At 44.3% G+C, this 25,682-nt stretch overlaps 3 protein-coding genes across 10 annotated transcripts in view; 2 read left to right on the forward strand and 1 right to left on the reverse strand.

The window, feature by feature from the left end:
- Window positions 1-1,382, forward strand: part of MYH11 (myosin heavy chain 11) — an 86,299-nt gene extending 84,917 nt beyond the window's left edge. For 2 of the 3 annotated variants that reach the window (XM_069983688.1, XM_069983689.1), the window contains one exon: window positions 392-1,382. In XM_069983688.1, the coding sequence (XP_069839789.1) occupies window positions 392-533 (142 nt within the window). In that variant the 3' untranslated portion in view covers window positions 534-1,382. The remainder of the gene's footprint in view (window positions 1-391) is intronic. The other variant, XM_069983690.1, reaches the window with a different exon arrangement.
- Window positions 1,383-9,778: 8,396 nt separating this feature from the next.
- On the reverse strand, window positions 9,779-24,760 carry NDE1 (nudE neurodevelopment protein 1). Of its 3 annotated transcripts, none has more exons than XM_069983698.1 (9): window positions 24,588-24,760; window positions 22,462-22,590; window positions 22,202-22,355; window positions 15,911-16,059; window positions 14,643-14,779; window positions 13,541-13,717; window positions 12,773-12,876; window positions 12,321-12,472; window positions 9,779-11,884 (listed from the first exon to the last, which is right to left on the reverse strand). In XM_069983698.1, exons 2-9 carry the CDS (start codon window positions 22,545-22,547, stop codon window positions 11,791-11,793), a joined length of 1,053 nt encoding a protein of 350 aa, XP_069839799.1. In that variant the 5' UTR covers window positions 22,548-22,590; window positions 24,588-24,760; the 3' UTR covers window positions 9,779-11,790. The 3 variants fall into 3 exon arrangements, with proteins under 3 accessions (XP_069839799.1, XP_069839797.1, XP_069839798.1); XM_069983696.1 differs by lacking the exon at window positions 24,588-24,760 and adding an exon at window positions 24,051-24,534; XM_069983697.1 differs by lacking the exon at window positions 24,588-24,760 and adding an exon at window positions 23,128-24,033.
- MARF1 (meiosis regulator and mRNA stability factor 1) overlaps window positions 24,670-25,682 on the forward strand; it is a 43,433-nt gene continuing 42,420 nt past the window's right edge. For 2 of the 4 annotated variants that reach the window (XM_069983691.1, XM_069983692.1), the window contains exon 1: window positions 24,670-24,783. The gene's annotated coding sequence lies outside the window, so the exon portion shown is untranslated. The remainder of the gene's footprint in view (window positions 24,784-25,682) is intronic. The other 2 variants (XM_069983693.1, XM_069983694.1) reach the window with 1 other exon arrangement.

The raw sequence follows: 25,682 nt of genomic DNA on the forward strand, positions 1-25,682 counted from the left end.
ACTGTAAATACATGTGGAGACTTAATCTGGGAAGGACATGCAAAGTAGCTCTCTGATGCCACCTACTGGAGGTAGCTTTCCCTTTAAGTCCGCGTTCACATGACACAAAAAGTACGGTATATTACAAATTGTTAATTAAAAATATTTTATTATACAAAAAAAATAACATCCATACAGATGGAAAAGTGTACATTTCTGACCAGATTACAGTAAATTTTTTCCTCATGATCAGTACAATCCATGAACAATTTTGACATCCCTTTAAATATTTATGTCTACTGATCAGTAACTCAGAAATGGTAAATCTTCTATATTCTACCAGCACACAGTAAATTAACCAGCTCATCTGCCGATATAAAACAGGTCTAACAATGGTTCTTGCATCTGGCAGGAGGGGGAATGAACCAGCATCATTTGCCCCAGCTAGACGATCCACAGGAAACAGAAGAGCTGTCGAAAATGCAGCCGACGGGTCTGAGGAAGATGCTGAATCACGAGATGCAGATTACAATGGAACAAAAGCCAGTGAATAATCCTACTCCCTATCACATCACGTGCCTTGGGACTGTGTCACAAATTTATTTATCCCCCTTCAATCCGTGAGACGCGGCGAGTGTTCGAGGCTGTTCTAGCAATGAAGCAAATTCTTTCTACTGCACATGCACCAACATGGCGCCAAAAAACTGCAGCACAGAGGCCATGCAGAAGGTCCAACCACTGTCAGAATGAAGACGTCTACTCTCCACGCAGCAGCTGTCACAGTGCATCCATGAGATCACCAGCACTGGTTAAGATGAATGTTCAGCTCCCTGATGTACTTCTAGTAGGGGAGGGGAACTTTATACTCACCCAAGCGCAGAGCCAACTATTGTCTGCCTAGTATAGATTGGATAGGCCATTACACATTGATAGTAAAGCCCAACCCAACAATTGAAATTATTTGACCCCTTCCTTCACTGGTTAACACAAAGGGAACGTTCTTGCTCAGTTCTACATCCTTTTATGATCCAGTGTGCAACCTATTGTTTATTCTCTCAAGATCATAATTTTTTTTTTTTTTTTTACTTTTCATGCACCAAGTGCCTTTCTGTTCACCAGTATTAAATGTATTTGTTTTAAAATAAATTCAGATGTATTACACTGTTTACTTGTGCACCCTGATCGTGCTAAAGCCACATCCACTCAAGATTATACAGCACAAGGTTACATAGTAGCGACCTTCTGTATTAGTTGCTCATATTCTAGGGGTAGGATTAAGGAGAGTCTTCTGGATTGCTCAGCAGCGGACTCTTCATCCGTCCCCTTGTGTTACTAATGTCTATTTAAATGCAATAACTTTTGATTTGGCTTCTCTAATAAAATTCAGTTTTATTGCAAACTTATTTGGCTGTTTTTTTGTGTGTGTGAAAAACCACAGATATGCAACGATTTTAAGAAGATAAGTCTACTAGTTTGGTGAAGCATATTAAAGGGTCTTTACACTGGACACTTCGCCTTTAAGGACATTTATGTGCTACATGTCAGCCCCCCCCCCCCCCAAACATCATAAGAAATATGAAAGCACCTGGACCTATTAAAACATACTATTATTAGACGCAGTTTCTGCAACTGTCAATAGCCCATCACTAAACAAATGCCACCTCCAAACTGAATTTTTACTAACATTAAATAAAATAAAAAAAATTACATGTTAATCTCACCCCTGTACCCCTTGCCTTCATGGAACACTTACCCCAAGAAGCGTAACCCAGACCTCAAAGGGTCCCACAAGATTGCTCTAAGTTTGTTGAAGGCCAAAAGAAAAAAAAAAAGAAAAAAAGGGGAGTTCCTTAACAAAGATCACAATGAAAAGGTGGGGTAACAGCATGAACAAATTACTATGCATATAGTCAAAAAGAAAAAAAACAAAAACAGATCACACAATGTAGAAAAAAATAATTATATATTATATATATATATATATATATATATACACACATTTATATTTATGGTCTGGAAGGAAAAAAAAAACAAAAGTCCAAAATTATTACCAAGATAACAATAAAGAAATGGTGTGAAATGGGTGTTCTGGGAAATGTTTATTGATGGCATAGGCTATACACAGTGTAAGGCTATGAATGTCTATGCAGATTTTTATTTTTTTTTTAAAGCGACTCTGTACCCACAGTCTGACCCCCCCCCCCCCCCACACACACACACCACTTGTACCTTCGGATAGCTGCTCCAGGCAGATTGCATCCTATTCCCCACCTGTGTGCATACTGAACATGGGCTGGATAGTTAATACACCTGTGCAAACAGCAGTAAATGTTCCTGGATCATTCCTAATGCGGAGGAGGCTGGGGAGGAAGGACGGAGAGGTGGTGCCAGCCTAATGCATATACAAATGTAAGCCCCGGCCGTTAGACACAGCGCTGCTGGATTAAAAGTTGTTTTTAGGACAATAACTGCATCCCCTGTCAAACGGACCCCAGGACAGATCTTGGATTAAAAGCAGCTATCCGAAGGTACAAGTGATTTTGGAAGAGGGGGGGGGGGGGGGGGGGTGTTAGATTGTGGGTACAGAGTCGCTTTAAGAATAATAATAATTGTATTTATTACAGGGAATAAAACAGGTCTTTATTTGCATTTAAGGGATTTGTTTTTTTCTACCATTATGCTTCTATCTTGTCGCCATTGTGTTACACAGGATAATTTTTTACTCACCGTAAATTTTCTTTCCTGTAGTCCGAAGCAGCAGCACAAATGGGGAAGATCCTATCTTCCTGCAATGGTAGGACAGATGGTACTAATAAAAGATTGATTAGGAGCCCTATAAGAAGGCCATACAGACCCCTCCTCCTTGTGTCAATTCTAACGACAAAAATTAAAAATTCATAATAAAATCTTAGTTAATAAGGCATTAAAACAATCAAGGTATGCTGCATAAATAATAGTTTGTTTAAATCAGGGCGGGAAGTCTGTGCTGCTGCTTCGGACTACAGGAAAGAAAATTTACGGTGAGTAAAAAATTATCCTTTCCCTATACGTCCTCAGCAGCAGCACAAATGGGGATATAGCAAGCTATGAAAACAGACTAGGGAGGGCCATTACATTACAGAAGACAGAATGGCTGAGCCAAAAACTGGTTGACTCGTGAATATCTAGTCTATAGTGCTTGACAAAGGTATTGACGGACAACCATGAAGCAGTCCTGCATATTTGTTCCAAGGGTACAGATCTTTTTTCAGCCCATGTGGATGATATTGCCCTCGTTGAATGTGCCTTGATTGCACCAGGTACCTGTAATCCAGCTTCTTGGTAGCATATGGAGATGACTTCCCTTATCCATCTGGACAGAGAAGCTTTGGATGACTTGCATCCTTTGTTTTTTTTTTTCTTGCAAAGGATAAAACCAAGTGGTTAGATTTCCTGAAGGAGTTTGCCCGTTCAATATACATGCTCCAAGCCCTTCCCACATCTAAGGGATGAAGCTCCTTCTCTCCCGTGTTGGCAGGAGTAATGGATTGTAACAATGGAAATGTGGAAGAGACTTTCACCCACCAGGCTTCAAACATCTTCTTTACCTTCAGGTAGGTTCTGTAGGCAGTTGTGGCTCTGGACTACAGAAGAGTGGTCACCACTTTGACAGCATATCAATTCCCACCTTGTTGACGGCAGTCAAGCTTCGGACAAGCCTGCCCTCTTGAGTTATTAACCGAGGGTATACAGAAGCCTCCAGATTATTCCTATGGAATCAGCGCCATGCTTTTAGATAATAAGAGGCCATCATGAAACCAGAGACTTGCTACTTGCAAGATTTTTAGACTCTGCCCACACCTGGCAGGGACGCTGGGGGTAATCTCTGCTACTCTGTGTCAGTAGCTGGGGAGACTGGGAGACTTCCCAGAAGATTCTTAGGCAGGGGGCTCACCATTGTGAACCATGCCCTCTTGGGTCAATAGGGGCAAATGAGGCTGACCAAGGCCCAATCTTGTCTCAGATTCTGCAAGACTCTGGGCTTTTTAGGAGTGAGGAAAAAAGGTTTTCCCAATTTGAACCTTGAATAGGAATAGGTCTATCCTCCATGCGATTTACCAGAAAGCTTCTGGTCCAGAGACCGTTCCTCCGACAGGGTTACATCGCAGCATAGATTGCCAGCAGACAAAATGCCCCTGCCTCCAGTAGTAATAATACAGAGTTAGTGCCCCTATAAAGATCGATATGCGCCATCCTAGATGCGGTTTTGATCTTATACTGATAGCTTACCATAGATTGATGTGCTGGAGTGGACTAGTATTCCCTTCATATGTTGGATGGCAGCAACATCTCTGAAGGGGATTAAGGCTCCTTTGCTCGTTGCTCCTGCATACAAGCGCCCCACTGCTTGATATATCAATGGTTTTCTCTACCCACTCCATTGGGAGACTGCTGCCATTGAGCAGGAAAAGCTATCCTTGTCTCTGGGTGTTATTTCCAGTGTAGACATAAGACCCAAGGGTATCAGATGAAGTGACAGCAACTGGGGAGTGCTGAGAACCCCGACTTGTGTCAACTTCTGTAATCTCTCTGGAGGAAGAGAGAGTCACAGACTGGGGATCTATTCTCCTCCCTAGGAATTGTCCCATGCCAGAAACAATGATGAGCTTCAATTTTCTCAAACAGTCAAAGTACAATAGACATCAGCTTGGTGACTGTAGATGGAGCCAAGATGATTCCAGACAGAAGGGCTGTAAATTGAAAAGAATTCCAATTGCCTTGTACAAAAGGTCTTGATGTAAAGGAATATGCAGCTTTTGTCTGTAGACAGGTACATGTGGGTATACATGGCCAGATAACGTCCTTCTTCTAGGAGGGAACTACAGAGCATAAATCCTCCATACAACCGCCTTCTCAGAGGAGGCTGTATACAGGTACATGCAGGTATACCTGGTCACATAACATCCCTCTCTAGGAGGGAACTACAGATCACAGATCCCACATACAACCGCCTTCTCAGAGGAGGCCGTATACAGGTATATGCAGGTATACCTGGTCAGAAAACATCCTTCTTCTAGGAGGGACCCACAGATCATAGATCCCACATACAGCAGCTTCCTCAGAGGAGACTGTATACAGGTATACACGGTCAGATAACATCCCTCTAGGAGGGACCCACAGATCAAAATTCAATATGGCAGCCTTTCCTATCATATAACACTGGTACAGACCTCTCTCATTATGGAAATAAATTGTCAGAAAAGACGTAGTCACAAGTTCTTGTCCCCATCCCCAAGGCCTCCGAGAGGTCTGGTCCTTCTTGTGCAGGATTCTTTCCTTTACCTTCCATACTAGAATTCCTACGGAATGTGGAACAAAAGTAGAAGTTCCTTCTCCTCTTATTAGACTGGGGCAGATAATGGACCTGATCATAAGAAAAAAAGAACTTTCATGAGAATGTCCAATACAGATCCAACTCTCTTTATATTGGAGTGAACATCTGCCCCCTTACAACAAAGGACCAGTCTCCAAACCGTGGGGATCGGGCAGCCAAGTATACTGCTCCGCTATAGTAATATAGACAATTATTTATTTTATTTAATTTATTTATTTATTTTTTGAAAATTACTAAGAATTTTTTTTTTTTTTTTTTTTTTTTTTAACAAGGTCTTTGTGCGTCTGAAGGAGCCATGACCTCGGACTCCATCCAGTTCAGCCTGTAGATTATCATTCAGATGTAAAATCTTAAGCAGTCATTGTCTCTTCTGAGAAAAAGTTGCAATCCACAAATGAATTCCCTGCCACCTGAAAGTCAAATCTTGCAGGATCTGTACGCCAAGAAAGCTTTTTCCCCCGAAGTTCTGTTACCAGAATCCTGCTACATCCAAGGATGGAAATTGTGCCAGACTGACCGGCTGACTAACAGACTAGTGCAGAGTGCCTGGAACAGACACACAGGTGCACTGAATATGCAACCAGCAATCCTAAGGCTGTGTTCACACATAGCAGCTTCATAGCTTTACTGCATCCTTCAGTACACAGAAGCTCCATAGGGTCACTGCATCATCTGATATCAGTACAGTACAGAGTGTAACTAGACAGCAGGTGTACACAGTATTACAGAGTAATTAGACTGCAGGTATACACAGTACACATCCAGCATCTCTAAGGATGTAGCTTCATACGTCACTGCATTATCTGATAACAGTACTAATCAGATAGTACACATCTACAATCCTAAGGTCATGTTCACACACAGTAGCTTTACTGCATTCTTAAATAGCAGCACTGGAGCAGCGCAAAAAAGCTCCATAGAATCACTGCATCATCTGATGGCAGTATTAGGGAAAGTAATCAGATAGCAGGTGTATCCAGTACACGTCCAGCAGCTCTAAGCATGTGCTCACACACATAGCTCCATATGGTCACTATATAATCTGATAGCAGTATTAGGGAAAGTAATTAGATAGATGTATCACTATCACTGTACAACTAGCAACTCTAAGGCTGTGTTCACACACAGTAGCTTCATAGGGCACTGCATCATCTGATAGCAGTATAGTGAAAGAAATCAGACAGCAGGTGTTACACAGTACACTACAATTCTAAGGCAATGTTCACACACAGTGGCTTCATAACTTCACTGCATTCTTAAATAGCAGCACACAGAAGCTCCACATGATAACCATCATCTGATAGCAGTATTAGTGAAGGTAATTAAACAGCAGGTGTACATATTACACGACTAAATTCTAAGGCAGTGTTTACACACAGTAGCTTCACTGCATTCTTAAATGTCAGCACACAGAAGGTCCACATGATCACTGTATCATCTGATAGCAGTATAGTGAAAGTAAATAGAAAGCAGGTGTATAGTATACAACTAACAATTCTAAGGCCGTGTTCACACACAGTAGCTTCACTGCATTCTTAAATGGCAGCACTGGAGTAGCACACAGACGCTCCATAGGGTGACTGCATCATCTGTTAGCAGTATTAGTGAAAATTATTAGACAGGAGGTGTATCTACCACTACACAATAACTCTAAGGCTGTGTTCATACACAGTTTTATAGCTTCATTGTATCATCTGATAGAAATACTGGAAAAGTAATCAGACCGCAGGTATACACACTACACAACTACAATTCTAAGGCTGTGTTCACACACACAGTTTCACTGCATCCTCTGGTAGCAGTACTATAGAAAGTAATTAGGCAGCAGGTGTTCAAAATGCACAAATAGCAGCTCTAGGGTTGTGTGCACACACAAACACACAGTTTTATAGCTTCACTGCATCATCCGATGGCAGTACTATAGAAAATAATGAGGCAACAGGTGTACACAATTAGCAGCTCTAGGGCTGTGTTCACATACAGTTTCAGAGCTTCACTGAATCATCTGGTAGCAGTACTATAGCAAGTAATCAGGCAGCAGGTGTGCACACTGCACAACTAGCAGCTCTAGGGTTGTGTGCACACAGTTTTATAGCTTCACTGCATCATCCGATGGCAGTACTATAGAAAGTAATGAGGCAACAGGTGTACACAATTAGCAGCTCTAGGGCTGTGTTCACACACATACACAGTTTCATAGCTTCATTGTAGCAGTACTGGAGAAAATAATGAGACAGCAGGTGTACTAATACCCAACTAGCAGCTCTAAAGCTGTGTTCATGTATACACACTATAGTTACGTAGGTCACTCATATAGTGAAGCAGTCTAACAGGACTTGCACAACCAATGTTAAAAAAAAAAGGTGAAAGACATTGAAACGAAACATTTGAGGCGTAAAAGCCTCATACAACATATATATCTCTCCAATAATCCTCCTGACACACAGGCCAGGCTTCCAGCTCAAAAGAAAAAACAGCATATCTTACCTTGCTGAAGTATCAAGAAACATTAGCAGCCGCGCAGGTGAGGACACAGGTCTGGCAGCACCATGATACTTACTGCAGCAGCCGCCCAGGTGAGGACACAGGTCTGGCAGCACCATGATACTTACTGCGGCAGCCTCATGGCTTCCCTCACACAGCGGCTCCATACAGCAGAGAAGCTGAGTGATAACTCTACTAAAAAGTAAATAATCTCCTCTCTGATACAGCAGAGCAGGAAAAAACAACATTTCTATAAATTTCCCCTCTCCACACGACCATGTGGAAAGGAAGAATCTTTGGAAAGGAAAGTCAGACACAAACATAGGCCTGAGCCTGCTTCCCTCTCCTACCACCTGTCCCACAGGAGGACAGAAAAAAACACAAGGAGGAGGGGTCTGTATGGCCTTCTTATAGGGCTCCTAATCAATCTTTTATTAGTACCATCTGTCCTACCATTGCAGGAAGATAGGATCTTCCCCATTTGTGCTGCTGCTGAGGACGTATAGGGAATGCAAACTGCTCAATTCCGTTCAGCCTCTGTACATCAGGGGTAGGCAATTAATTTTCCCATGGGGCCACGTGACAAAATTTTAATGGTTTTTGAGGGCTGGACCAATATACTTAAAGGGGTTATCCAGCGCTACAAAAACATGGCCACTTTCCCCCTACTGTTGTCTCCAGTTTGGGTGGGGTTTTGAAACTCCGTTCCATTGAAGTAAATGGAGCTTAATTGCAAAGCACACCTGAACTGGAGACAACAGTTGGGGGAAAAGTGGCCATGTTTTTGTAGCACTGGATAACCCCTTTAACTCAGTTGTAATGGGGACGACGGTGAGGCAAGAGTGTTTGCTAACCTTCTCCACCTCGGGGAACCCCTACCAAATAATGCTCTACAAAAAAAAAAAAAAAAAAAAAAAAAAAAAAAAAAAAAAAAAAAAAACTCATTCAGCGACTCACAGGTGACTTCTTCAATCTGACGCATCACTTTCTCTTTTCTCCATCCGGCCTCAGCCTCCATGATAATTTCTTCCAGCTACAATTCATCTCTTCAGAACCTGCCAGACAAACATCTCTGGCTCTACACTCTTCCTTCAACTTCCTTCCCCATATAGTAATAATGTACCGCGCTCTCTCTCTCTCCCCCATACAGTAATAATGTCCTCTCCTACTAAGTGTGCTGAAGGGTTGTATTGGACTTACTGCAAAGGAGTGTAAGTAAATTGGCACCATGCTGCTTAGCGTGCAGCTGACTATAAGTTAAAGGGGTTGTCCAGGGGAAAAAATTTTTTTTTATTTCAAATCAACTGGTGTCAGAAACTTATATAGATTTGTAATTTACTTCTATTTAAAAATCTCAAGTCTTCCCATACTTATAAGCTACTATATGTCATGCAGGAAATGTTTTATTTACATTCAGAAACAGTGCTCTCTGCTGACATCTCTGGCCAAGTCAGGAACTGTTCTGAGCAGGAGAGGTTTTTTTTATGGGGATTTGCTACTGCTCTGGACAGTTTCTGACTCTGCCAGAGATGTCAGCAGAGAGCACTGCTTCTGAATGTAAATAAAACAACATTTCCTGCATGACATCCAGCAGCTGATAAGTACTGGAAGACTTAAGATTTTTAAAAATAGAAGTAAATAACAAATCTATATAATTTTCTGACCCCAGTTGATTTGAAAGAAAAAAAAAAAAATGTTTTCGCTGGACAACCCCTTTAAGGAAAAGGGATGAGAGGGGAGTGGGGAGGTATTTCAACATGCAGCAATTCAGGAGATTGGGAAAGCAGACAGATAAAAAAAGTACCATGTGTCTCTTCACCTAACAGTAATCTTAAAGCGTTAGCCATTTGGTATATGAACTACAGACTGAGGGGGCGTTGCAGGGAAACTGAATACTTACAACAGGGTTTCCCCACAGATTACAGCTTATTGCTGAGGTTCTGACAGGGTCACTTTGTATGCAACATATTGTCAAAGGGAGTTTCCAATGAATAAAGATTTTTATACCCATTAAAAGGCGGGAGAAGGAAGGTGATGCTCGTTGTAACTTTTGTGGTGTCAAAAAAAACTTTAATGAAATATTACTGAACACAAGAAAGATCCCAGGCAACTCTTCCAGACAGAATATAAGTGAGTCCAATACCTTAGAGATAAAGAAATTTAGTTGTAAAGCACTAATAAAAAATTTAATAAATTAAAAAAAGTTTAATTTATAACAAACACCATTATCCAGTCCTTTCATCAGTAAGTAATGTTACAAATATCATAATTCTGGCTGTCATGGCTAGGCCCTGATACCATATCTCTTCCTCTATTCTAATATACATTTATATTGCATAGCATTTACTACCGGTTTTATAAGGCCTTCCAATAATTCCTACACCAGCACTCTGCTTAATCATGTGTGTATGTGTATGCTCCAATGTGATGATGTGTATAGGGACAAGTCCCATGACTGCAGGAAGCAATCCTGGTCCACTGTAAGGATGTTTAGTACAGATGAGCGAACCTGGAGCATGCTCGAGTCCATCCGAACTTTCGGCATTTGATTAGCGGTGGCTGCTGAACTTGGATAAAGCCCTAAGGCTATGTGGAAATCATGTATATAGTCATTGGCTGTATCCATGTTTTCCAGACAACCTTAGAGCTTTATCCAAGTTCAGCAGCCACCGCTAATCAAATGCCGAACGTTCGGGTTTGGATGGACTCGAACCCGGTTTACTCATCTCTAATGTTTAGTCCATAATTTTTACACTGCAGTCATGTGACAATTGGAAGGTTACAATTTCTAACGAACATTTTCTTTATTTGAAATGTTCATTTTCTAATCTCACATCACTAATGGTAATGTAGTTATCAATAATTTATTGGTACATGTAGAATAGAGGAAAACCTTTACACGTCCATGTATGTAGATATGGTAACTGAAATAAAAACGTCCATTGTTTCATGGCTGTCTGCATTTAGAGAAAATAGGAAACATGATAAGACCTCTTTGAGAAGACCTGCCTAAACTGCATAGGAAAGTGGTTATCCATGTTGGTGGGGTGTCAAAGAAAATTGACACTGTGCATTATGTATGGGGCAGGGAAAATCCATCACATTAAAGCTGATCTTCGCAGAGAGGTGGTCATTGGAAGGATTTCACTACACTAACAAGAAATAAGAAACCCTATATAAAACTTCTATAAAAAGAAGTGTACTGGAGATCCATTGTAGCTAGCAGTGCATTATAGGCATCATGGTGGGGGAGCTAAGAAAATCTACACAAGAAGATACTCTGTGTGAAATAAAAATAAGAAAATATCATTAACATGGCCCTAAAGCTCGGCTACCAATGTGTGATGGTTGGGGTCCCTGGTGTCAGTCAGCAGAATGAAGGGGCTCTTCTGCTTACCTTATGAAGCTGCAGTAACAGCTGTAATACAGACAAGCCATTGTATCTGGATTAACAATGAAAGGTCTGCAGCTCCACAGATATCACCACAGCCCTGGCACCAGGTTTCAGGCCCCTAACCATCACATATGATGCCAAACCCAGGCATGGAATGTGTTATCCCCTTAAACTTGACTTCAATAAACCTTTCACCACATTCAATCCAACAGTGCCAATATCCACGCGGAGAGAAAAGTCTCCCAATCATTGTGAACATACACAAACCACTATTTGGAGTCACATACTTGATTCCATCACATCAAGGAAAAAGCATTGATAAAATCATAAGGTTAAAAAAAAAAAAAAAAGAAAAGAAACCAGTGAGGTGAATGAGAAGAGGTTCTGAACCATCACAGTGCACGGCCACCATTACTGATCCCTTGAAATTCTTCAGCGGAACATCTTTATTGAATAGCTGAGGTTTCCCAGAAATCTCTTGTACATAGTCCAGGTTATTTCTTGTCATGATTAAAATGTCTCTAAAATCAATAAGTTAAAGTCTATAGTGCTACATCCTCTACAGTATCATCTTGACTATTCCCTGAGGTGACTGCATGGTCTGGGCAGGTAGATTTTGGGACAATGATCCAAACTCCAGTCGTTTAATGAACCTGGAAATCAATAAATTACATGTTAGGAGAATGGAGAAAAAAAATAGAATATAAAAGATGTTTCATGTTTCAAACCCCTTGGTATGAACACCTAAACCCAGTGGAAAATTAAATTAAAGTGAGAGTTTGCCCTCTATAAGAGAAACTGAGCAACATCTTTAAAATTATGAAAAACATGGGGATTTACTTGCACCATAATGTACAACGTAACAATGCAGTGTAAAATGATTAGAAGATTTGGTCTCATCTAGATACATTGACACCCTTCTCCAGGTGGGTTATGTCTGGTATTGCAACTCATGCCCATTGAAGTAAATAGGGTTGAACAGCAATACTAGAAACTGCACATGGACTGGGGAGGCGCTGCTTCTTTTTAAGCAGAAAAACTAAATCTACAATTTACATATAAATGTGATGCAAGGATGGCAACACTTACCCCTTTTCCCCTGGGGCCATGACTGGCATGCTGAGCCTGTTTTCATTGTATTCTCTAGTGTTGTTCACATGAGCCAGCAAAGGTACCACTGGCCTACTGGGCGACTGTTCATATACAAAATTTTTGCAAGATGCTAGCTTAGACTCCAATGCCTGTAGGAGGGGGAACAGACAAGAAAAGTACCATAAACTATCATTAAAAAAATATACTGGAATTAGGACATTTTCCAGCTTGCTGTCGCTGTAAAACGTAACAGCTTGTAGACCTAGCAAGCAAAAGTCTAACCATTAGTCATGTACAATATAAGTTACCCCAATATTATTTTATACACATACACAGTCTTCTTCTTGCATTCCTCCTTCATAGCTACATGACTACATGTAGCTTTAGTTCTACAGCTGCCCCGTAGCTAGCTTTATAGGATCCCATTGAGTGGTAAAGAAATTCCTTACCCCGACTTTTCTAAGTAGATCTCCTACAATGTTCAATGCAGATATCCTTGCGGATGGTGTAAGTGGTGTGCCCATTGGTGTGCCACTATACCCATCATCCGAACCTGGAATACAGATAATAAACCAAACTGCTGTGAAAAAACAATAAATCAGACTTGTGTTTTACCATACATTTTCAGCACTGTAGGAATAACGTGCACAAACCACCCGTGCAGGGCCAGCACACTATTCATCCTCTACAAGTGCTAAATGTGCTGTGTTGAGTGGCCCTATAGAGAATAAATGAAGCCTTGGCTGTGCAAGGGACAATTCTGACCACTCTCAGGATCATGGTGGTCCCCAGTGGTGGCACACCTGTTGATACGCTTGTTAACCCCCTATCCCCTTCCCCCCCCTTTTTTTTTCTCCCTTTTCCACCTCTGCTTGCTTTGGGTTGGGGGTGGGAAGGGAGGAGTAGGATATTGGGAATTGTTGGGGAGGGAATATTGCTTACTTTGTCTAGTTTACGCATAAATATGTTTTTTTATTACAAAGACTATGTAGGACTTATTGTATGCGTAATGTAATTATTATTTTTTTTAAACATAAAAAATCAAATACAAATAATTTTAAAAAATAAGACCCTATCCTATGCAAAAAGTAACTATAAACATCCAAGATATCAGAGAAAGGTCAAATGGCACCCATACTTATAAGTTAAAAAATTATTCAGTCTGTCTATATTCTCAGATAAAGTAATGGTGACTATTCTAAAAGGAGTCTACTTACCTTTTCTGAACACTGGAGAGCTGACATTAGAGAAGGACCCTCTGTGACCCACGGGGGTTGATGGCACAGACATGGAGGCTTGTACTGCCATGTCTATGCGCTCACTTTCTTGGATACCACTTGTGCTACGTTTCAGCAGCTCTTGTTTTTGCTGCACTGCTAGTTCTTGCCTCAAGTCTAAATGTAACAGAAAAAGAAAGATGAGACAAAAAGAAACAAAAAAAACACTGTCACTGTTAAAAATGAAACATTCTAGGATTAAAAAGGGGCTCTCCAACTTAGACGATTCCTTCCAGTAAAGGGCCTCTTGACAATAAGGTGATCACAGCTCACCGGCTGATTGAACCCCAAGAATCAGCTGTAAAACCAGTCAGGAAGTGTTCAATATACCAGCAGCGCCACCATGGGGGAAAACTAATCATTACACAAAGTTCAGTGCATATGATGCCCGTTACAATTGGATTTCACTATGGCCAATCCTTCATAGCAAACACTTCATTATTAGCTCAGAATTCCTTAACAAGGTGTGTATATGATAATTGTAAATGTAACTTCACAACACTTTTTTTTATTTTCTAGCACAGGGTTAAACATGTACAGAGGTCTTGGGTCCTCTAGATAAATTCCCTTTTCTGTTCTGGCTATGATATGAGGGTCTTTAATTACAGATGCCTCTCTCTAGTAAAGAGGTTATGCAGGCTTAGAAAACCATGGCTGCCTTCTTTCAGAAAAAGTTGGGGTGTGGTTTTGCAGCTCAGTTCCATTGAAGTGAATGGAGGCCTGTTGCACTACCACACACAGCCTGGGGACAAGTGTGATTCTATTTTCAGAGAAAAACAGCTATATTTTTCTAGTACTGGACAACATCTTTAATTCTAAGTTCCCTAACAAAGCATAAAAAGGGAACTCAACTTTACTTCCAGTGAATGGACAATAATACATAGATGAACGTCTATTCAAGGACGTTACATGTCTCTATACCCGCCCTGGAGAATCAGATCCGCTCCACTAAAGCAAATTTCGGATGTGTAGCAGATGAATAGTTGCAGCATGCATCTAAAGCGCACCATCTGGTCCTATCCACTGGAGATCACTGGCTTACCTCGAGTTTCATCCTTTAGCCTCTGGATACACTCCAGATTATTTTCTTTCTCATCGAGTTCACTTTCAAGAAATGCATTTCTCTCAATTGCTTGATTTAAACGTAGCTCAAAATCCTCTAAGGAAATGATGGTTGCTCTGGGGAAAGCAGATGTTGAGACAAAGTCAGCAATTGACCAGATGAAGTGTAAGACCTCTGAATAAATCAAACACCATGAAACATGTAAACATTACGTACACAGTAATATATATATATATATATATATATATATATATATATATATATATATATATATTTTTTTTTTTTTTTTTTTTCACAGTGGAACAACAAAAGTTTTAATTAGTTGGTGTCTCTGTTCAGCAAAATGGCCAGGATTCAAGGTGAGCAAATCAGTTGTTTCATTAAGTTGCTGGTCCATAGTATATAGTAGGAGAATTGAGTCGCCTATTTAAAATCACAAACCTAGTGACTTCATCCACTGGTGGATCCCAATGGGCGGTGAATCAGCAAAACACAAACCAAGTGGTAGCTTTTCTAACCAGCCACCAAGAGAATGCTATTTATCAGCCATGTAAATTAGATTTTGCTGTGTACTTTGCAGCTAAAGAAAAGAGGACACAGCTAGTTGTAAGGTAACCCTGCCGTAGATTAGTTATATAGTCACTATGTGACCAATATGTGCCCGCACGTGTGTCAGTTTGGGTTATCAGAATTGCAGTCAGGCCAGGACCTGCATCTGTAATATAGACTAGTATGCAGGACACGGCTATGTTCAGCGATTGGCTGAGCGGTCAGGTCTTGCACTGTGCACTCAGGACATATCCACTCCGCCGCTCACACTGAGAAAATGAGCTTGGAGAAACAATTTGCAAGATGTTTAAGAGTGACTTTTTTGCATGTGGGTTACGGATGTCCCAGAGGTGGGGTCCAAGAGGTAGGGTTCCCACTAATCACAAAAGAATATCTTGGTGTTATGTCATCTTATGATCTGGGAACACCCCTTTAAGCCATGGATGGGGAACCTTCGGCCCTCAAGCTGTAGCAAGACTACAATTCCCATCATGCCTGGACAGTGAAGACTGTCCAAACATGATGGGAGTTTTAGTCTTGCTACAGCTTGAAGGCTGAAGGTTCCTCATCCCTGCTTTAAACCAATATAAAAAATGTTGTTTTTGATTTTGCCCCCACAATAATTAGAATAGCCAAAAGGACCTGTAGTAACCAATCATATTCCAGCCAGGAGTGGGATGAGGGGTGAGACTACTAACCTCTTAGCTCTCTCCAAGTCATCATTCGATTGCTCCAGTTCTCGAATGTATTTTTGCAGCTGATCCCGGACGGCTCTGGTTTGGGAAAGCTCATTTTCCAGTGTACAAATCTGTGTGTAGCTTGCCGCATGGTGCTCCTCATACTTTGCCTAATCAAATACAAATCAAGGGTTTTTTTGGTGATGTGTTTTCCAATTTTGCACTGTAGCAGCTATATTTTAAAATAATTCTAAAATTATGCAATATACATTCTGATACTAAGTCTGTGGGTCAAAGAGGTAGTGACTCTCCTTAAGGATAGCCCGTCAAAGACATGTGGAGACTTACAGACCACTGCTGCTCCACTAAGAATTCTGGGAAGAAAGGATATGCAAAATAGCTCTCACACCTCTTGAGCAAAGAGATATCCCTTCAAGTCAAGTCTCGCTCAGTTAAGGAGCCCTTGACTGGAATGATACTAAGTCTATAAGTTAGCCGAGCCCTCCTGTTCTGTCTGTGGTGAGGAGGAGGTTACTGCTCTAAAGTGACAATTACAGCAAAAAAAGTGACATTAGTAGATAGAGACTGGGGTCTCCTGTAAGGACTCGGAGTGGGTGATCGGCTGGAAAGTGATTGCACATGACAGCACTCTTCACCCGGCTATAATTAATGGTTTTCAGCGGAAGACTGAGACCCAGTGTGATCTAAACTTTTGATGTCAAAGGGTTACTGTCATTTGTAAAATCTTCTAATGTTTGTGCACAACATACTTTTTTGCTGAACACAAGATGGACTCCACTAAACACTATTTTATAGCGTAGATGTAGATGTTGCTATTATCAGAAGCTACCACAAAATATGAGAGAAGGCGGCAGTAAAAGAAGAGCAGAAAGCACGTGTTTGGGTGGACAGACTACACGTCCTCATGGAGGCCTCATACAAACAGTGTTTATAATGTTTTTTCCTTTCCTAAAAACACTGAAGCTAAAAGTTATATGCAAACCTATAAAGAAAAATAAAACCCATCATATAAAAAATACATTTTTGTCTCAGCCTATTTGGTGTTTTATTTTTATTTTTTGTGGGGTCTATGGTGGTGATTTTAAGCAGCAATTTTTCCACAAGTTACAATCAAAAACGCTTTATGGCATTTTTTTCAAGGGAAATAAATGTGTGTAAAGGAAGCTTGAGGCCCTTTTTTCCCCCCACACATTTGTAGGTTTTCTTGAGCAGGAAGAAGCGCCCGTGCCTACTCATGAAACGGCTGTTGCCAGTGTTTCACCTCCTCACAACCAGGGACTGATATAATGTAAAGTTACTATTATCCAGCTGGTGAGTGCCACATTTTTTTCCACTTCATATGCAATATGATTTGGATGGACCACCACTTATGTTGAGCACCATCGGCATTCATGAGTTCAGCTGCACTGAAAACACATAGCTTTATGGGATTGCAGCTGAGGACACATTCAGCTATGGTGTCTGCCACGATAGAGTTTATTGCTTGCTTTGTAAAAAAAATAAATAATAATACTTGGGTCTATGAAAGAAAAAGTCCCAAGATGTGTGCTACAGCAGGTTATGAGAAAAAAAAAATACATACAAGACTTTATATTTCAATGTTTCAGTTTATTTTTCACCAGAAAAACACCATGCTTCAATTCACCCGAGGCCATGTTCACACAACAATTCTGAACAGTTGTTTAACATACTTTAGCAGCAGTCATTACAATGACGGCCGTTGGTACATTATTCTAGTTCGGGGTGATGTAGGCCGTTTTGGGTGGGACTAATTTTAAAAGATCCATTGAATTTAATTGAAAAAAAAATTCTGTGTGTGAACAATGTAAAATAACGACCACACATGAACATGAATATTGCTTTGATGGCCGCTATCAACAGGAGCTGTTATTCAATGCAGCACCTATTCCTCCAGCCCTATACATGGAGCAGGGAATTCTTTCCATTAGACAGAACCCTACTGAAATCCTTATCCTTTGTGGAAAAGGATATGTTTGTAGAACACACAAGAACATAATGCAGAGCAGTTGCATAGTAAGCACTGTACTCCCAACAACCTGTTAGGTACATCATTTAGCTGTTTAGGTTCCTGGAAAACAAAACCTATACTGTCATGACCTTTACTGTCAGTGCCAGTAACATATAAAACACATTTATAGTTAACCCTTTACACACTATGAGGCTCAAAGCAGTAATGTTATTAATGTTGGGGGCTTTGTCATTTCTCTGCAACAAGGATTAAGCCTAGCAGTGGAGTACCCAGCTACACTGTGCTACTGTTCAGTGCCATCTGGTGCCATCCAGGGGGAAATCACTGCCACACAATACCCTTTTGTTAAGCCTTGGGTTATTTACATCCTACAAACATGTATATTGCTTATCGTAAAGGCTACAGCCACCTTTGCTAAAATAAATGTAAAAAAGTTAAAACACACACACACACACACACACACACACACATATATATAAAATAGTATACAGCTAACATGTAAATCTATGTGTATCCATGGTTACAAAAAAATAATAAAGCTACTTGCTGTCCCCTAGCTATACGGTATTATACAGTGTTTGGCCGAGAATAAAACTGTGCTTTATATTAATTTTCCTTCCAAAGGGGCACTATGTCTTCTTTTCGGAAGATGTCTTATTTCTGTCCCCCCGGTAGAGTCAACAACGTCCTGTAGGACCAGGAGACATGGAACAGTATGCCTGCGGCGCCGACTGCCAAGGTCCACCAGGGGATTAGGCGAGTGGGCCGGGTGGTTAGTGGCCTTACTTTTGAGGGGTGCCTTATTTTAGGCTAGTTGGTAGGATGGGAGTGTCTTATTTTAGAATGATGTATTATTTTCGGGGAAGCACGGTAGTATAACTAATCGTAGATGAGGAGAGGAGGCATTCCGGCTTGTAGCTGTACAGGAGATTGAAAAGGCTCTTTGAGCCATAAAATAAAAGCATTTATCTACATTCTGGAAGCACAGACTGATATATGAAATGTACCAGGTGTCTCCCTGACCTGACAGCTATGTAAGGGTCAGCAGTTTGGAATGTGGATTACAGCTGACAGATTCACTTTAGGCAACCAGCATTTCTATCCCCATCCGCCATTATGTCATCTCCTGCTGGACAGGGTGCAATATGGGAAAGGAGGCCTTGTTATGACTAGGAGGCGTCTGTGCAGACAGAGCCCTCTACCTCTCTAGTAGCCACAGGCAAACTGAAGAGGAAAGCTGTTATTAGGGTTGTCTAGGATTAGACATAATCTCTAGAAACACTAAGGGCTCTATTACACAGAGAAATAATCTGTCAAATCAGGCTGAATCGACAAGATTATCGCTCTGTGTAATAAAGACAACGATCAGCCCATGACAACCAGGGGCGGAACTACCGCCGTAGCGGCTGCTACGGGGCCCCGTGGCCTGGGCCCCCGGAGCTTACTGCCTACAACACCCGGTGGCCGAGCGGGCCTCCCGGGTGTTCAGTGTTCTGATTGACAGCGCGAGAAGCCATAGGCTTCCCGCCCTGTCAATCACTCTTGTGACCGCAAGCAGCATTTGCTTGCGATCACAAGAGTGTTGCCCCCGCCCCCGACAGATCAGCAGCTTCCAGGCGAAGTCCCAGGCAGCGACATCACTGAGGTCAGTGTGCGTCGCGGCGGCTGGGACTTCCGGTACAGGAAGTGACGCGCACCCTGTACCGGAAGTCCCAGCCGCCGCGGCGCACACTGAGCTCAGTGGTGTCGCTGCCCGGGACGTCGCCTGGAAGCTGCTTATCTGTTGGGTGCAGATGAAGAAAGAAGAAGAGGCTTGCGACCGACGGGGGATCGTGTGGTTAGGTGAGTTGTGAGTTTTTTTTTTTTTATCAGAGGGGAACACTGGGGGCTGTATATATATGGGGGATGCACAGCACTAGGGGCTGTATATATGGGGGATGCACAATACTGGGGGCTGTATATATATGGGGGAGGCACAGCACTGGGGGCTGTATATATAGGGGAGGGACAGCACTGGGGGCTATATATATATGGGGGATGCACAGCACTGGGGGCTGTATATATATGGGGAGGCACAGCACTGGGGGCTATATACATGGGGGAGGCACAGCACTGGGGGCTATATATATAATGGGGGAGGGACAACACTTGGGGCTATATATATGGGGGAGGGAAAACACTGGGGGCTATATATATGGGGGAGGGAAAACACTGGGGGCTATATATATGGGGGAGGGACAACACTGGGGGCTATATATATGGGGAGGGACAACACTGGGGGCTATATATATGGGGAGGGACAACACTGGGGGCTATATATATGGGGAGGGACAACACTGGGGGCTATATATATGGGGAGGGACAACACTGGGGGCAATCTATAAGGAGGACGTCACAGAGGAGGCATCTATAAGGGTAACTACACTGCGGGATGTATATAATAGGGCATGCGCAGAGGGGGGGGGGGGTATTTATTTTAGTGGACTAAACAGAGGGGTCATCTTTAAGGGGACTACACAGAGGGGGCCATATACTACAGGGCAGGGATAGGGAACCTTGGCTCTCCAGCTGTTTAATAACTACAGCTTTAGCTTTGACTGTCTACACATGATGGGAGTTGGAGGTTCCCTACCCCTGGTATAGGGGATGCACAGAGGTTGTCATCTACTATAAACACAGAAGGGCTCTCTACTATAGTAGATGCACACAGGGCCATCTATGTGGAAGACTGAACAAGGGACTATCTATAAGGAGCCAGGGCTACCCACTGAAAGAGGGCTTAAAGGGGCCAATACAGATGTGCAGTGTGTATAGAGATGAGGATGGTGCCAGAGTGAGGAGCCTAATATGTCTGTCTGGCAGATTCTGTGGATTCGTGGCTCGGAGAAGTTCTCATAATGGCCCAGGACAGATGGAGAAGAAGATGAATATTTTGAAGAAGATGAATAAGATGATATATATTTGCACTGTAATTTATATGTAGTACAGACCCTGTGTAGAGCTGGGTGTGTTGACGGTGTAGTGGTCGGTTGAGGGGGGGGGGGGGGCCCAATTAAAAGTTTGCTATGGGGCCCAGCCATTTCTAGTTACGCCCCTGATGACAACGGTCATATATTTGCATATCTGTGCTGTCAAGTGTACCTTTATCGTTAAAATTTTTCGTCATCGGCCACACATCTTCCTGAGTAAACAGATTAACGTGTTGCTGATGATGATGATTAGTTTTAAAACTTGCTCAAAAGACAAGTTCACTTTTACACGGCAGGATTATCGGCCGCAGGAGCATTTGTAGCAACGCTCCTGGCCAATAACTGGCCCTTTAAACAAGTCCTTTCAAGGGACTGTCAGATAGCTAGGCACTGTCATCTCAGTGCCAGGTAGGGGGATAAGAACACATTCAGGCATAGGTTAGTTTCACATGAACATGTTTCTGATCGCCTGCACTGTCAGCAGACATTTACACCTGTCATAGATGCACAAATGTGCATGCACTATGCTCCTGTGAAGCCTTAGGCCTGGCCTACAAGGAGACTATTTGTAGTCCTGCTGATTGAGTTTCTCTATTGAGTGACAGCTGCGGACTACATTACAGCATACAACTTAATATATCACTGTGGAATGCAGGCAGCCCTTGATAGCCAAGACCAAGTAGTGGTACTACAAAAGGTCATAGCGTAACACTAAGGGTGCGTTCACACCTACCGGATCTGCAGCGGATTTGACGCTGCGAGTTAGCGAAATCCGCTGCGGATCCAGTACTGTGAATTTGAATAGGTCCCATATACGCGGCGGATCCGCTGCGTGTATGAGACCCGGCCCCTTTAACCCCTGCGCCGTCGGCCAAAAGCCTGCCCGCCCGCAGCCCACCATCCATACATTACCAGCTCGGTGCCGCGGCTTGATTCAGGCTCCCGGCTTTCCTCGCTTCTCTTCAGCCAATCAGGGCTGCCGTGCACTGATTGGCTGAAGAGGAGTGAAGGGAGCCGGGAGCTTCACACAGCCACGGCACCAAGCTGGTAACGTATGCCCGGGGAAGCCGGACAGGGGGGCCGGGGCTGCAGGCGGGCAGGCTTTGGGCCGGCAGTGTAGGGGTTAAAGGGGCCGAGTCCCATACACGCAGCGGCTAACTCGAAGCGTCAAATCCGCTGCAGATCCGGTAGGTGTGAACGTACCCTAACTGAATATTATTTTCCCTTCCAAAATCAGGATTAGACAGAGCAGGACCAGCTTTATAGTCATGTCTATTTAATAGACTAATGATTCTTATACCCAGAAGTCGCTATGTCATGCTCCTCTCTTACCCTAATGGACTCGAGTTCCATCCGTAGTTTGTTATTCTGAGTCAGGAGATCGCGGTTCCTGCCCTCGGTCTGGTGAAGTTGTGCTTCCAGCTCAGCCTCATATTCTCGACTTGCCTCTTGGAATTCATTGAGTTCTTCCTGAGCTTCCTGTGAACTAAAACACAGAACAGGAGACTGACATCTATCAGGTGCGAACCTTCAGTGGTAACCCAGTGGGTCGTCCACCACCTCATACTGTATCAGACATGTTTGTTACTTACCACTTACTATACTTTGCTGCCAGATCTTTCCAATATTCTTTTTCTTCTTCCAACGAGTTAAAAGTCTCTCTCTCTAAATCATCCATTGCGGCAATCCCATTAGCACATTACACAAAGGCAATGGAAAACCTGGAAATTAAATGGAAATTTAGAATAAAGAATAAAAAAAATATTTAGTGCGTACTGTTTAAAGGAGTATATTATAAGGTGATGACATATTGTTATTATAGGCTGTGACCTGTGGGACTCCCACCAATCCAGAGAATGTAAAGGAAGCAGCTCTGGTGCAATTTACCTGACACCTATACCATTACTGCATTCCCATAAACTGATGGGAATCCCAGAGGTACAATCCTTACCAACCAAAAAGGGAAGCTATATCCTAGCAATAAGCCATTACTTCTTATAATAGGAATACATATAAGTGACTATATGTACTAGAACATAAGGTCTATTAGCCTGTAACAGAAACTATAAGGCTGTCCAGACATTTGCACATCACATGACAGATCATTGGCCAAGTATGACAAGCTGCAAACATATGATGCAAATGTGAATACAGCCTTATAAAATGTATAGTGCAGGATACACACAAGTGTTTGCACAATGTATAGTTTAATGGAGTTCTCTGGAGTATGGGCTTAGGCTGGCATGAATTATACCCACCTGTCCCCATCACCCTTGGAGTCCTTGCTTTCAGGGAACACCCTCTCAGCCATTCACTTGCCAAGGTGGGTGACTGCTATAGTCAGATGGGCTTTGTGTCAATATAAAATCTAGAAGTGCTACTCATTAGTGACGGCAGGTGACCAGGCAGGAGGAGTATAAGGTTTTTCATTGATACCCCATAAGCCTGAGGGTTGTGGTGCAGGACAGGTGGGAGGTCATTGTCTGGGGCCCGGGGCATGCGGCGCAGGACAGCCGGGGGCCCGGGGCATGCGGCGCAGGACAGCCGGGGGCCCGGGGCATGCGGCGCAGGACAGCCGGGGGCCCGGGGCATGCGGCGCAGGACAGCAGGGGGGCCCGGGGCATGCGGCGCAGGACAGCAGGGGGGCCCGGGGCATGCGGCGCAGGACAGCCGGGGGGCCCGGGGCATGCGGCGCAGGACAGCCGGGGGGCCCGGGGCATGCGGCGCAGGACAGCCGGGGGCCCGGGGCATGCGGCGCAGGACAGCAGGGGGGCCCGGGGCATGCGGCGCAGGACAGCCGGGGGCCCGGGGCATGCGGCGCAGGACAGCCGGGGGCCCGGGGCATGCGGCGCAGGACAGCCGGGGGCCCGGGGCATACAGGACAGCTGGGCACAGGGGCTCCCCCCTCAGGGGCACAGTTGTCATACAGGGACAGCAGGAGTTATTGCAGTAAGAGGTCAGCTTTATAGTTACACGATCTCGAGTCATCATGGTGTCACTGTGCATTATAACTACAAGTCTCAGCATGCTCTGGGGGGTGGCAGCTCCACAACACACCGTAGATGACCGGTCACGCTGGTTACCAGGCTCAGCGTTACGATGACGCACATCAGCACTGGCCGTCCATCTGCAGTGCGGAGCCCGCTGATCGGTGACCCGGCTCCCCCTCTCCCGCACTCACCTGCCCCCGCAGTACACCCGCACCACCGGCACAGCGCAGCCGCCGACGACTACTGAACACTCCGAACGCCCCAAGACAAACTCAAACTTCACCGCACAACCATTGGTTAACGCTGCCCCGCCCACGTGACGCTAGCGAACCAATCAGCCGCAGCAAAGGGCCGAACGCGAATTACAAATGATCTGTTTTGTAACAACTTTATTGGCAACTCGAACATTGTGACAATTATGAAGCAACGTTCGCAGATTCCATTGATGTTTGTAAACACGTCAAGTAATGAAGGGAAAACTCGCCCTACTAGTCGGTTGGCAATGTACAATGTCTTGTCAGAGAAGAACTCGCCAGGAGGTGGTGACATAAGGGTGGTGGTGCAATGCCGCGCGCCAGCTGGGAAACCGCTAGAGCGTGGACGGATGTATAAGGGCACATTCGTGCTTATATTTCTGGTTGTAACCGTGTACGAGGGGCAATAAAGCTTCTTTAATCGATAAAAAAAAACAGCTTCTTGTGTATAGTGAGTGAAACAAAACAACTCACTCGGCCACGCCCCCTTCTTGTTTCCAAATACTGTATCGGACGGCGAGCCGCACGCGGGGGGCGGGGCGTGACGTCATCGAGGCGTGCTGCGTAACTGAAGAAAGCAGTGACCGCCGCTGTAGAGCGGAAGTGTGCGGGGTGAAGACACAAAGGAGGAGGATGTGAGTGGGGGCCGTGCCGGAGACCAGGGGGCCAGGTGAGTGCGCGGGCGGACGGCCCTCTGGCCACGTACCGGGGGGAGTCAGGAGTCATATTGCGTTATTACCATGGTGACGGCCCAGCCCCCTGCTCTCACTGTATGTGGGCACCCGGCACCTGTTGGGGGTTGTAGTGCCAGGTAGCAGCTCGTTAGCCGTCAGTGCTCTGCTGGCTCCTGTGACCTTGTGTGTGGTGCCCCTATGCCAGGGGTTATATATAGATCATCCTATCTGTAGTACATAGGAACAATTCTTACTCATGACTGAAAATTCGTAGAAAATTCCTTAAAATTAGTCACTGACCATATCCAGGATGTTGAGTGCTCCCTGTGGTTGTTCCTATGGTTATCCAGGGCTCAGGAGCTGGAGACATCATGTTGGGTCGGCTACGGAGCGTGACCCCCGGGCGCTCTGCTACGGAGCGTGACCCCCGGGCGCTCTGCTACGGAGCGTGACCCCCGGGCGCTCTGCTACGGAGCGTGACCCCCGGGCGCTCTGCTACGGAGCGTGACCCCCGGGCGCTCTGCTACGGAGCGTGACCCCCGGGCGCTCTGCTACGGAGCGTGACCCCCGGGCGCTCTGCTACGGAGCGTGACCCCCGGGCGCTCTGCTACGGAGCGTGACCCCCGGGCGCTCTGCTACGGAGCGTGACCCCCGGGCGCTCTGCTACGGAGCGTGACCCCCGGGCGCTCTGCTACGGAGCGTGACCCCCGGGCGCTCTGCTACGGAGCGTGACCCCCGGGCGCTCTGCTACGGAGCGTGACCCCCGGGCGCTCTGCTACGGAGCGTGACCCCCGGGCGCTCTGCTACGGAGGGTGACCCCCGGGCGCTCTGCTACGGAGGGTGACCCCCGGGCGCTCTGCTACGGAGGGTGACCCCCGGGCGCTCTGCTACGGAG

The sequence above is a fragment of the Dendropsophus ebraccatus genome, chromosome 9 (assembly GCF_027789765.1).
Source record: "Dendropsophus ebraccatus isolate aDenEbr1 chromosome 9, aDenEbr1.pat, whole genome shotgun sequence".
Taxonomy (NCBI): Eukaryota; Metazoa; Chordata; class Amphibia; order Anura; family Hylidae; genus Dendropsophus; species Dendropsophus ebraccatus.